General features: G+C 34.1%; 1 protein-coding gene across 1 annotated transcript in view; it reads right to left on the bottom strand.

The window, feature by feature from the left end:
- Positions 1-12,901, bottom strand: part of LOC100960976 (SH3 domain-binding glutamic acid-rich-like protein) — a 120,459-nt gene extending 107,558 nt beyond the window's left edge. Inside the window, exon 1 of the mRNA XM_023508956.1 lies at positions 12,720-12,901. Within this exon, the coding sequence (XP_023364724.1) occupies positions 12,720-12,901 (182 nt within the window). The remainder of the gene's footprint in view (positions 1-12,719) is intronic.
- Between the last annotated feature and the right edge of the window lie 548 nt (positions 12,902-13,449).

Genomic DNA, 13,449 nt, shown 5'->3' on the forward strand with positions numbered 1-13,449 from the left:
CGCACATCACACACATACACAAACAAACACACACACCATGGAATGCTACTCATCCCTAAAAAATAATGAATTAATGCCTTTTGCAATAATTTGGATGGAACTGGAGACCATTATCCAAAATTAAGTATATAAAGAATGGAAAGCAAAAGTAAAATAAAATAAAATAAAAAGAATGGAAAGCAAACACCATATGTACTCACTAATAAACTGGAACTGATGAACACACATATGCACAAAGGGAAGAAAAATTCAGTGGAAATTTAACAAGGCAGAAGGGGAGGGGAAAAATGGAGATGGAAAAAACAAACTATCAAATGGGTACAAAGAACAACTTCTACATGATATGCATTCTTATAACCCAGATACAGGAATTACAACCATAATCTGTGTAACCAAAATCATCTGTACCCCATATTTTGAAATTTAAAAACCAGCAGTGTGATAAACAGTGTAATTTTTGGTATAAAAAAATTCATATCCCTCAAGGGCCAGAGAGCTTTAATAATTTTAGAGGGAGACAGAATTGAAAAAAAAAAAAAAGACTCTGATAACTTGCAGTTTAGCCTCATCTAAGAACTTCCGAATTTCCATAAGTTCTCTTGCTATTGAATACCAGTACAACCAGCCAGTTGGTTCAGTGGTGGATTTCAGAAAGAGAAGGCCTGCCTTATAGGATTTTTTAATTTTTTCTCTCCTTTTATCTCTCATTTTGGAAAGATTTTTCTGTTTTTATTATCTATCCCACATAAATTTCTCAAATAACACCTAAGATATACCCCCTTTTTTGATCTTGCATAATTTTATTTTCAATTTTCTTTCTATACTTTTATTATTATTATTTTTGTTTTGTTCTGATCTGTTTTAGTATTGGTCAATTTGTTTTCCATTTATGGGACAAAGCCTCACTGTGAGGCCTGGTCTGTAGTGCCACAGCATTGGCCTTGCTCAAGGAGAACTTGATCCCCTGGTATAGGGGGTCCTTCTACCTTTGGCCTTTGGAAGGATAGTATTGGTATATTTTACTGTGAAAATTGTTACTTTTTCTATTCTCTATTTAGTGGAGGTGGGGTCTTGTTTTTGCTCATGCTTGTAAGGAGCTCCTGAACTTGAGTGACCCACCCATCCCAGCCAACCAACATCTGGGAATTGCTGGATAGGACAAAGCACCCCTCCCAACACCACTATTATTCCTGCCTCTCTCTTTCTGTGCTTCTCTTCTTTTTGTCAATATTTCCTTATACCCTCTCTTTTCTTTTTCTTTAATCTTTTTCTATCTTTTTGCTCTTCTTTCTCTTAACTCTATTATTACTTTTCATCTATATCAAAAGGAGACTTCAACACCTAAGCATAGAGACAAGGTAATTTAAAGAGTAGAAGGAAGTGGGGAAAAAAGTCAGCAAAGGAAGTAGAGAAGAAGAAAACATTCATGAGGAGGAACCAACAGAAAATCCCGGCAAAATGAAAAACCAGAACAGAGCAATCCCCATAAGGGATCATGAAGTAGCTACTGCAGAGGATTCCACTTATAAAGAAATGATAGAAATGACAGAAAGGGAATTTAAAATATGGATGATAAAAACAATGAAAGAAATGTATGGGAAAGTGGGAAATAACCTAAAGTAAATCCAAAAACAGAACCAAATAAGGGATGAAAGATATGAAGAAAATAAAAAGGAAATAGTAGAACTTAAAGAATGGAAGGAGTCAATCAAGGAACTTAAACATGCAGTAGAAAGTATCAGTAACAGATTACACCACACAGAAGAATGAATCTCAGAGTTACAGGATAAAGCTCTTGAGCTAACCCAGGGCAGTTAAAGGGGCAGAGAAGAAGAGAGAGAAAGCAGAATGTTCACTCAGAGAATTATGGGACTTCATGAATTGTACAAACATATGAGTTATAGGTATTTCAGAAGGGGAAGAAGAATGCCCTAGAGGAATGCAAGCCCTACTACAAGATATCATAAGTGAAAATTTCCCAAATATCACCAAAGATTCCAACACACTCCTACTAGAGGAAGATTGAACCCCATATCATCTCAACTCAAACAGAGGTTCTCCAAGACACATTGCCATAAGCCTGTCCAAAGTCAAGATGAAATTGTACAAGCAGCCAGGAGCAAGCACCAATTGACCTATAGGGGCAAATCCATCAAGAGGAAAGTGGACTTCTCAACTGAAACTTATCAAACTAGAAAAGAATGGTCATCTACCTTTAACCTTCCAAAAAAAAAAAAAAACAATTTTCAGCCCCAAATTTAATATCCTGCTAAGCTAACCTTTAAAATTGATGGAGAAATAAAATCTTTCACTGATATGCAAACACTGAGGAAGTTTGCCACAACAAGACCAGCTATATAGGAAATACTAGACCTATTCTTCACACTGAACGTCACAATAGACCATCAGCAAAGTAAATGCTCAGAAATTAAAGGACAAAATCTACCTTTTACAATGACACAAAGGATAAAACTAAGCAGTGCACTTTCACAGAATAAGATCAATACCACTCCATCACACTTATCAATTCTCTCAATGAATGTTACTGGCATGAATTCCCCACTGAAGAGGCAGAGGCTGGCTGATTGAATAAAAGAGCACAAACCATCCATATGTTGTCTCCAGTAAATAGCTTCAGGATGAAGGGATAAAAAACAATGTTTCAGGAAAGTGGAAATCAGAACAAATGAAGGGTCAAAATCTTATTTTCAGACAAAAGTGGATAAAGAAACTAAAATAAAAAAAGGCAAACATGGACATTTCATACTAGTCAAGGGAACAATATAATAGAAGGACATTTCAATTCTAAATATTTATGCACCCAATGTGTATGTTCTCAGATTTATGAAAAAGACCTTAATTGGGTTCAGCAATGACATTCTATAATCCCACAATACCAGGGGATTTTTAACACCCTCTTACAAAGCTGTACAGATCCTCTAAACCAGCAGTCCTCAACCTGTGGGTAGTGACCCAAAGGAACTGTATTAAAGGTTTGCAGCATTCGGAAGGTTGAGAACCACTGTTCTAAACAGAAACTAAACAATTACACAAGGGAATTAAACATGACCCTAGAACAAATGGGGTTAATAGAAATACACTGAAAAAAATGCCATCACAAAGCTAAAGAATATATATGTTCTCGTCAGCTTGTGGAATATTCTTCAAAATAGATCATAGCCTAGGAAACAAATAAAACCTCAACAAAATCAAAATAACTGAAATTATGCCTTGGATTGTTTCAGACCACAAGGCAATAAGGGTGGAACTCAACTCAAACAAAAATATTCATATCCATACAAAGGCATGGAAACTAAATAACCTTATGCTGAATGACAGTTTGGTCAAGAAAAAGAATGAAACCATTAACTTCCTGGAACATAGCAACGATGAAGATACAAGCTACCAAAACCTATAGAACACTGAAAAAAGCATTCCAAGGAAGTAAATTTATCACACTAGATGCCTACATCTGAATAACAGAAAGAGAGCACACAATGAACCCAATGAATCATCTTTAAAAATTGGATATCCAAGAGCAATTCAATCCCAAACCTAGCAGAAGAAATGAAATAGCCAAAATTAAGTCAGAAAAAAAAAAGAAACTGAAAACAAAAGAATCATTCACAAAATTAATGAAACAGAAAATTGGTTCTTCGAAAAGATAAATTAAATCAATAAACTATTGGCTAGATTAACAAGATATAGGAAAGTGAAATCTTAAAAACCTGAATCATAAATGAAAAGGGGAAAATAACAACTGATACCATAGATAGAATAAAAGATTATTGTTGACTTCTACAAAAAACCTCTGTGCCCAGAAATTTGACAATGTAGAAATAAATGGACAAATACCTGGAATCACACCATCTCCCTAGACTTAACAAAGAAGAAATAGATCTCTTGAACAGAAAAATATCAAGCACTGATGTTAAAGAAACAATTTTTTAAAAGCTTCCAACAGAAAAAGCCCTGGGAAAAATGGCTTCACACTGCAACTCTATCAAACCTTCAAAGATGTAACTCTTCCAAACATTGAGAAGGAAGGAACCTTCCTAGAAGGTTCTATAAAGCAAATATTTTCTTGATTCTAAAATGGGGAAAGAACACAGCTAAAAATAAGAATTAAAGACCAATTTACCTAATGAATAATGAGGAACAAAACCTCAACAAAATCTTAGCTAATAGATTACAACTACACATTTAAAAAATATATACATCATGATCAAGTAGGCTTCAACCCAAGGATGCAAGGCTTTTTTAATATATGCAAATCCCTACATGTAATTTACCATATCAGTAGAAGCAAAAACAAAGAGCATATCATCCTCTAAATAGATGAAAAAAAAAAGCATTTGATAAAATTCAGCATCCTTTTCCAACAAGAACACTTAAGAAAATAGGCATAGGTGGCACATTTTGTAAGCTGATTGAAACCACCTAGGACAAACCTACAGCTAATATCATACTCAACTGAGTAAAACTGAAATCTTTTCCACTCAGAACTGGAACCAGACAAGGATGCCCCCTAGCTTCACTACTATTGAACATAATTCTGAAAGTTCTAGCCAATGCAATCAGGCCAGAACAGGATATTAATGACATCCAAATGGGAGCAGAGGCAGTCAAAATCTTGCTCTTTACTGATAATATCATCTTATACTTAGAAAACCCCAAAGACTCAACCACAAGACTCCTAGAAGTGATCAAGAAATATGTAATGTCTCAGGGTCTAAAATCAATGTCCATAAATCAGTAGCCTTTGTATATGCCAATAACACCCAAATTGAAAAGCAAATAAGGAAAAAATTCCCTTCACAGTAGCTTCAAAGAAAATAGAATTTTTAAAATATATTTTATTTTTATTTTATTTTTTATTTTTTGTATTAAATCATAGCTGTGTATATTAATGCAATCATGGGATACAATGTGCTGGTTTTACATCCAATTTGAAATGCTTTCATCACACTGGTCAACATAGCCTTCACGGCATTTTATTAGTTATTGTGTTAAGACAGAAAATGAAATATTTAGGAATATACCTAATAAAAGAAGTGAAAGACCTCTGCATAGAGAATTATGAAACCCTATGTAAATAAACAGCAAAAGACCTTAAGAAATGGAAGAATATACCATTCTTTTGGCTGGCAAAATTCAACTTTGCTAAAATGTCTATACTATGTAAAGCAATCTATGGATCCAATGCAATCCCCATTAAAATACCTACATTATACTTTGAAGAACTGCAATAAATAGTCCTTCATTTAGTATGGAACCAGAAAAAATATCATATAGCCAAGGTAATTCTTAGTAATAAAAACAAAGCCAGAAGAACCACTCTATGAGATTTTAGCTTATATTACAAGTGCACAGTCATCGAAAAAGGATGATATTGGCACAAAATAGGGATATAGTCATGTAGAACTGAACAGAAAACCAAAAGATGAAATAAGTCTCTTTTTGCCATCTAATCTTTGATAAACCAAATAAAAGCGTACAGTGGCGAGCAGAATCCCTATTCAACAAATGGTGCTGGGAGAGCTGGATAACCACATGTAAAAGACTGAAACTGGACCCACATATTTCACCACTTCCAAAAATTGACACAGGATGAATAAATTATTTAAATTTAAGAACTGAAGAGATTAAGAATCTTAGAAGAAAGTGTAAGAAACAGAGAAAAATTGTTCATGATGTTGGACTGGGGAAAGATTTTATGACAAAGACTTTAATGCCAATTACAACAACAAAAACAAACAAATGGGCCTTAAGTAAGTAAGCCCATTTTCAGTAAACTGAAAGGGCCTTAAGTAAGTAGGCCCTTTTCAGTAAACTGAAAATCTTCTGCACAGGTAAGAACACAACAAGTAAAGCAAAATGACAACCTTCCAAATGGGAAAACATATCTGCATATTACAAATTTGAGAAATATTTGATAACTATTGTCTACAGATAACTCAAATTAATCAACCAAAAAAAAAGAAAAGAAAAGAAAAAAGAAAGAACAAACAACCACATCTACTACTGGGAAAGATATATAAACAAAACCTTTTCTGATGAAGACAGATGAATGGAAAACAAACATTTGAAAAAGTGCTCATCATCCCTGATCATCAGATAAATCCAAATCAAAAGCACCCTGAGATAGATAGCACCTAATGCTAGTGAGAATAGACCACATCACAAAGTCTCAAAGCTGCAGAAACTGGCATGGATCTGGAGAGAAGACAACATTTTTATACTGTTGGTGGGACTGCAAACTAATACAACACCTTTGGAGGGAAGTATGGACAAGCTTCAAGGAACTCAAATTAGACCTCCCATTTGATCCTGCAATACCACTACTAGGGATCTTCCCAGAAGAAAAGAAATCATTTTATCATAGGGACATTTACAGTAGATTGTTTATTGCAGCTCAATTTACAATCACCAAAATTGGATTGGAAACAGCCTAAAAGCCCACAACCCAGGAATGGATTAACAAGCTATAGTATACGTATACCATGGAATACTATTCAGCCATTAAAAACATGGAGACTTTACATCATTTGTATTAATATGGATGGAATTGAAACACATTCTTCTTATTGAAGTATCACAAGAATGGAAAACCAAGACTCCAATGTACTCAATACTTACATGAAGCCAGTGATCTAATATATGCTCAAATAAGTGAAAAACTCAAATCAATTCAAGGTGGGGGATAGAAGAATGAAGGATTAGGGAGAGAAGAGGAGATATGGAAATTGGTATGTTCCCACTTAATGGGCACAATGTTAAAGTATGTGGCACACCTCTTGGTGGTGGGACAAAATTATAAGGGACTCTACTCAACAAGAATTGTAATCTAATTCTTTGTACCTTCAAATTAACCTGAAATAATAAAGAAAGGGGGAAAACTCAATGAGGCCATTAAGATAGACCTGCCAAAAGAGTCAGCACAAAATAAAATTTCCATAATTTCCCTGCCTTCCTGGCTTACCAGTTCAAATTCACACTTTCTTTACCAGCATTAACAGCATCTGACTTTTACTCTCCTTATTATAACAATGATAATGTAAAACTCTGGGCATGAATACTAACTCTTCTGAATTACTGGCCATGTGATTTTGGGCACGTTAGTCAAAGGTATGTGAGACTTGGTTCTCTTATATGTAAAATGGACATTACATACCTATTTCACAGTGATATCAGGACTAAATGAGACGTTGAATGCTAAGTTCCTGATTTTGAGCAGGCATCTAAAAGTTATTCAGTAAATAGAAAGTCTTTCTAAGCCCTTTCAGTTTTCCCCACCTACTCATTCTTTAAATTCAGGTCAAAATCCTATCCTCCCTAGAAAATATTTTAGGTACACTGATTTCTCCTATTACTAGACATTTCTAGTCTGTGGTCTAGAGATCTCTGTAGAAAGGAGGGATAAGGAGGGACAAAAAAGTTATTATAAAAGACCTACAAAGCTCTATGTGTACAAAACATTGCTGTAGACTGAAGAAAAAATAAGTCTTACACTTATACAACTATTTTTTCCAATATATGTAGCAGCTGTTGTGAAAACTGAAACATAAATTCATTTCAAAGTGTTACCACATTCATTGTAGATTTTGTTATTGTTTATTTTTGCAATTAATGGATAGTAAAAAATTCCATTACCATTATGGAAAATTTCCATATTTACACCAAGAGAAGCTGAATCCTACTACTCTATGTCACTCTGTATTTGTATTTTCTCCAGTGACAGGAGTGAAGCAGTTATCCCTATCACGAAATGTAAGTGAGTACCAAAAACCTCAGTAATTGAGAGAAAATATTTTAAAGAAATATTTTAATTAAAATTAATAGAAAAATATATTAAGAATAAAATATCAAAATTTTAAATAAAGATGTGATCTTATAGGTCCAGGATTAGCATGAGGTGAATGAAATGTCATGTAAGTGCAGATTAGATCTTGGTTCACAAACATATTGACGATTTCAGCTTGCAGGACAAAAGGAGGAGGAGGATAGACTGAGTCACTATTTAAAAATATGAAAAATGTTCATTAAAATGGACAATTGGACCTCCAAAAGAATAAACTAATCTAAGGATTGAGTGTTCTCATAAATAAATAGCTTCCTTTGGCATGTGTGAAAGAGAAAGAGATAGAGTGAGAGAGAGAGAAGGAATATGAACAGAGAGATGGGTATATATGTTGAAAGTTTGAATTCAGGAATGGAAACAGTGCTAGGAGAGTATCGATTAAGTAGTAAATTCTTGCTGTTCAAACAGACTTACAGCTATCTCACATTTCTTTTCCAGAGGGCAGGTAACATTTTCTTTATCATGATCATGATCATCATAATCATTGTTACTATTAATCGGATGATTACTGCTTACCAAGAACTACATTCAGAAATTAATCTTGTTTAATCATCACAACAATTTTGTGATGTACATGTACTAATATTACCCCATTCATTAACTGAATTTCAGAGAGAATTAAATGCCTTTCATAAAGTTTTGTACTTGGTAAAGGATTTTAGGCACAATAAAATTTTATCCAGATATTCCTGTAATAATAACAACAAAAACAATGGATACCATTATTGAACAATTAATGTTTTAAGCACTTTTCTAAGCATATTATCTCGTTTAAACTTTATAACAGCCAGGTAAGTATTATTAACCCCAATTTTACTGAGGCTTAGAGATGCATGTATGTCTGTATGCTTATATGTGTGTAGACCAAACATACATATAAAGAGAGTAAAAGAGAAATATACATATGAATATACATATGTGGGCATGGATATGCAATATCTTAGTATTTACTATGTGAGAAGGGTTGTATTGCCACCAACTCTTCTGGTTAAGCTATAACTTTTATCATTATTTTTTATTTTTTTAATTTCAGATTGATATGAGAGCATAAATGTTTATGTTACATCATTTTTATTTCTAAGGAAAGTTCAAGTTGTAACTGAGCCCTTCATCCAGAGGGTGAAGAATGTGTTTCAACTCCATCCAGGTAAACACAAAAGATGTAAAGTCTCCATTTTTTCCTATGGCTGAATAGTACTCCACAGTGTACATATACCATAGTTTGTTAATCCATTCAAAGGTTGATGTGCATTTGAGTTAATTCTGTGTCTTGGAAATTATGAACTGAGCTGTAATAAAAATTCTAGTGCAAATGTCCTTGTGGCAAAGTGTTTTGTTTTGTTTGTTTTCTTCTGAGTAGATACCTAGTATGGAAGGTCTCCTTTTAGTTCTTTGAGAATTCTCCATACTTCTTTCCATAGAGGTTATATTAGTTTGCAATCCCACCAGAAGTGCAAAAGTGTTCTCTTCTCTCCACAGCTATGCCAGCAACTGCAGAGTGATCTACAGATTTAATGGAATCTCTATCACAGCACCAACACCATACTTTGAAAACTTGAGAAAACAGTACTTCATCTCATATGGAACCAGATAAAACCCTGGATAGCCAATAAAATTTTAAGAAATAAAAATAAATCTGGAAGCATCATGTTACCAGCTTTCAGGTTATACTACAAATCTATATGGTACTAGCAACAAAACAACATGATACTGGCACAAAAATAGAGATATACATCTATAGAACAGAATAGAGAACCTAGAGACGAATTCATCTACATATTGCTCTCTGATCTTTGATAAACCAAACAAAAGTATTCACAGCAGAAAAGAATCTCTATTTAATAAATGGTGCTGGGAGATCTTGTTAGCCATATGTATAACACTGAACTTAGATCTCCACCTCTCACCACTGACAAAAATTGATTCTTGCTAGATAAAAGATTTAAATTTAAGACACAAAACAATAAAAATTCTAGAGGAAACTGTAGGAAAAAAAACTCTTGACAAAATTGGCCTGGAAAAAGATTATGAAAAAGACCACCTTGGCAATTGCAGCAATACCAAAAATAAATAAATGGGACATGATCAAGCTAAAAAGCTTCTGCACAGCTAAGAGTACCACATCTAAAACAGACAGCCTTCATAATGGGAGAAGATATTTGCATGCTATGAATTTGACAAAGGTCTGATAACTAGAATTACAGAGAATTCAAATTAATCAACAAGAAGAGCAAAGTACCCCATTTCTAAGTGGGGAAGAGATTTGAACAGAAACATCTCTGATGATGACAGACAAATGGCCAACAAGCACATGAAAAAATGCTTATTGTCCCTAATCATCAAATAAATGCAAATAAAAAACACTCTGAGATATCACCTAACTCCAGTAAGATTAGCCCACATCATAATACTTTTATCTTTATTAACTTCAACTGTTAGAGCCCAGCTTTATACACAAAGCTGCCACTTTTACAAATAGGGTCTTCTAACAGCATGATATTAGTTTTTATCTGACTGAGTTCCACATACTATAAAGATCTGAAAGGTTCTCCTTTAGAGATATTACTGTTATAACATATGAAAGCTAGCAAAAGCTGCAAAACCAAAACTGAAGAAGACTCTTGGAACCTAAATGGAAAATATTCACATTTTAATCTCAAGACTATGATAGGTGTTTTTCTTTTATTTTATCAGAAAATATGTGTCATTTTTCCATACCAACAATAAATTTTCCATTCTCCAACACCAACTGGGCACTTTGTAGTCTCTGCTACCCAGGAGGATGAGGCAAGAGGATTGTTTGAGCTCAAGAGTTTGAGGTTATTGTGAGCTATGATGGCAAGGTACTCAACCCCAGTGAGACTGAGTGAGACTCTGTCTCAAAATAAATAAAAAATAAAAAAATAATTAATTAATTAAATTTCCCCTGGCTTGTCTTCTTCAGAAAGCTTTGAGAAGAACTGATGAGACAATTATTACACAGAATTCTAATTGCCTTAGATAATGACAGACATAATACTTTATGCATAAATATGTTTGGTACAGAAAAGTGGGGAAATTTGATTAAAACCCTGCTTGAGGCAGAAAATCACTAGTAATCCTGCCTCTTTATTACTGGAAATACTCTAATACTTCTCATTTTCATTTCCCTATAACACATGAGGAGAAACTGAGATGAATTTGAATATTGGTGTATTAGTTTCCTATTGCTTCTGTCACAAATTATGACAAACTTTGTGGCTTAAAGAAAAACAAAACATACATTTATTATCTTAAAATTCTGGAGGTAAGAAGCTCAATATGGGTTTCACCGCACAAAAATAAAGATCTTAGCAGTACTGCGTTCTTTTCTAAATCTTTTTACTTGTTTTTTTCCAGATTTTGGAGGCTGTAATTCCTTGCCTCATGGCCCTCTGTCTTCAAGCCAAAAGTATATATAGAATCATTCTCACTCATCATCATTCTGATACTGCCTATCCTGTCTCCATTTTCTACTTTATACTGAATCTTGTGATGGCATTGGTCCCTCCCATATTATCCAAAATAATCTCCTAGCTCAAAAATCCTTAATTTAATCACATCTGCAAAATCCCTTTTACCATATAAGGTAACATATCCCCAAGTTCCAGAGATTAGGGTATACACATCTTTAGAGAACATTTTTCTGTCTACCGTAACTGGTCCTTACCTTAGTAATTAATTTACTGTGACTGTACACAGATATTCATCTGTATAAATTAATCGAATGAATTCACCCAGTGAATGTAGTTGGAGTAGATGAACCATTATAAAAATATTCCTCCACAATTTGTCCTAATAAAAAGCAAGGGTTTTGAAAATCATTTTTCCACTTAATAGTGAATAGAAGCTGAGCTCTTTTCTTCTACTACAACTATTCCAGGTACCACTGCCATCAGAGTGTCTCTCACACATAAGGAAAATCCAATCGCACTATTTATCTTAATATGATTTCTCTTCTCAAATTTACAGTATGTGTGTGTATAAATATGTATACATATTTAATATGAAAAACAGAGTTTATGCATAGCTGGATAATTTCTGGACAACCCCTTTACCTTTTATACACACACACACACACGCAGTAGAAACTCTGTAGCTGACCAGCTACCTACACTGACCACCTCCATAAGTTGACATAATTTTCATAGCCCAGATATCACCACATGTACTCAATGGAAGATTAACCTCTAGATATTGACCAAATATGTAACTTATATCTCGATCACTTGGAATATGGTACACAATATTAATTTACCCTTCACAACTTGATGAGTTCAGCCCATTCTGCACCAAAGAGTAGAAGGTGTAGGTTTTGCCTTTTAGTTACATTATTTTATTTCTTTCATACCAGTTATTTTTTCATGTATTATTATGATCATATGTTGGATTAGGCCTAATGTTTTATTGCTTTTTGTGTGTTGTAGAAGATTTTTCAATATGAAGGACTAGTTGAATTGTAGGTAAATCCTACAATTACCTAAGAATTTTATAGTTAATAAAGACATGCTACCCAAAGGAAAGACCTAAAAGAGCTCACATTAAAAGAAAAGGTTGAAATTCTACATTTTTAGATGGCAGCAGCCAAAGAAATACTGTGGAACATTTTGGTATTAGTAAGATCACAGTTAGCAACATCCAAAAATGTAAACATGAATACTTGGAAAGATATGGTAGGGAAGGCAGAGACCTATAGAAGAAAAGAAGGAAACCTTGCCTAGGTAAAGTTAATTAATGAGGTTCAAACAAAGGAGGGAAGTTAATTCCTGAATCTCCAGGACAATGATGCAAAAATTTGCTAAAAAATTCACATGGGAATTCACAGTGCCAGATTTCCAACCATTGTGTGGTCAGCTTGAGAAATTTAAACTCCAACACAAGATCTTCCAAAAAGTCTTGTGTGGTGAATCCAATGAAGTTCCAGTAAAAGTTGTGGAAGAGTTCATCAAAAAGTTCTGGGACTTTGCCAGAAACTTCCAAGATGATATCTTTAACACTGATGAGTGAGAACTCTTTCAACATGATGACTTAAAGAAGCCTCATTTGTGAATGGTGACAAATGAAGAAACTTTCCAAATATTGTTTCATCATTTTAGCTTTCACTAACTCAACTGTAGAGAAATTAAAGCCATTGATGACTGGTAAATTAGCAAACCCATGTACATTCAAGAACCTGAAACCCAAAGAACTCCCCATCATTTAGATTGGACAAATGTGTATGGATGATTGGTACCCTATTTGAGGAGTGGGTTAGGGGTATCAACCAAGATGAAGAAGAAGAAACAGTACATTCTACTGATAGGAAACATCTGTCCTGGCCACCCGCAAGTGAATAATCTCAAAAATAGGTCACTGACATTTCCGCCTCCAAACATGACCTCAAAAAATGCAACCTACTGACCAAAGCATCATTAAAACATTAAAACATTTAAAATGCACTAATAAGCCAAACTCTTGCAGTGGGCCATTACTAAAACACAAACCTGTGATCTACCTGTGGAAGCAACTTCATATGCTTCATTAGCTAACATGTTAAATCAGTTCTGCTTGGAATAAAATTCAGCCAGAAA

The sequence above is a fragment of the Otolemur garnettii genome, unplaced genomic scaffold, assembly GCF_000181295.1.
Source record: "Otolemur garnettii isolate 467f Iridium unplaced genomic scaffold, OtoGar3 scaffold00298, whole genome shotgun sequence".
Classification (NCBI taxonomy): Eukaryota; Metazoa; Chordata; class Mammalia; order Primates; family Galagidae; genus Otolemur; species Otolemur garnettii.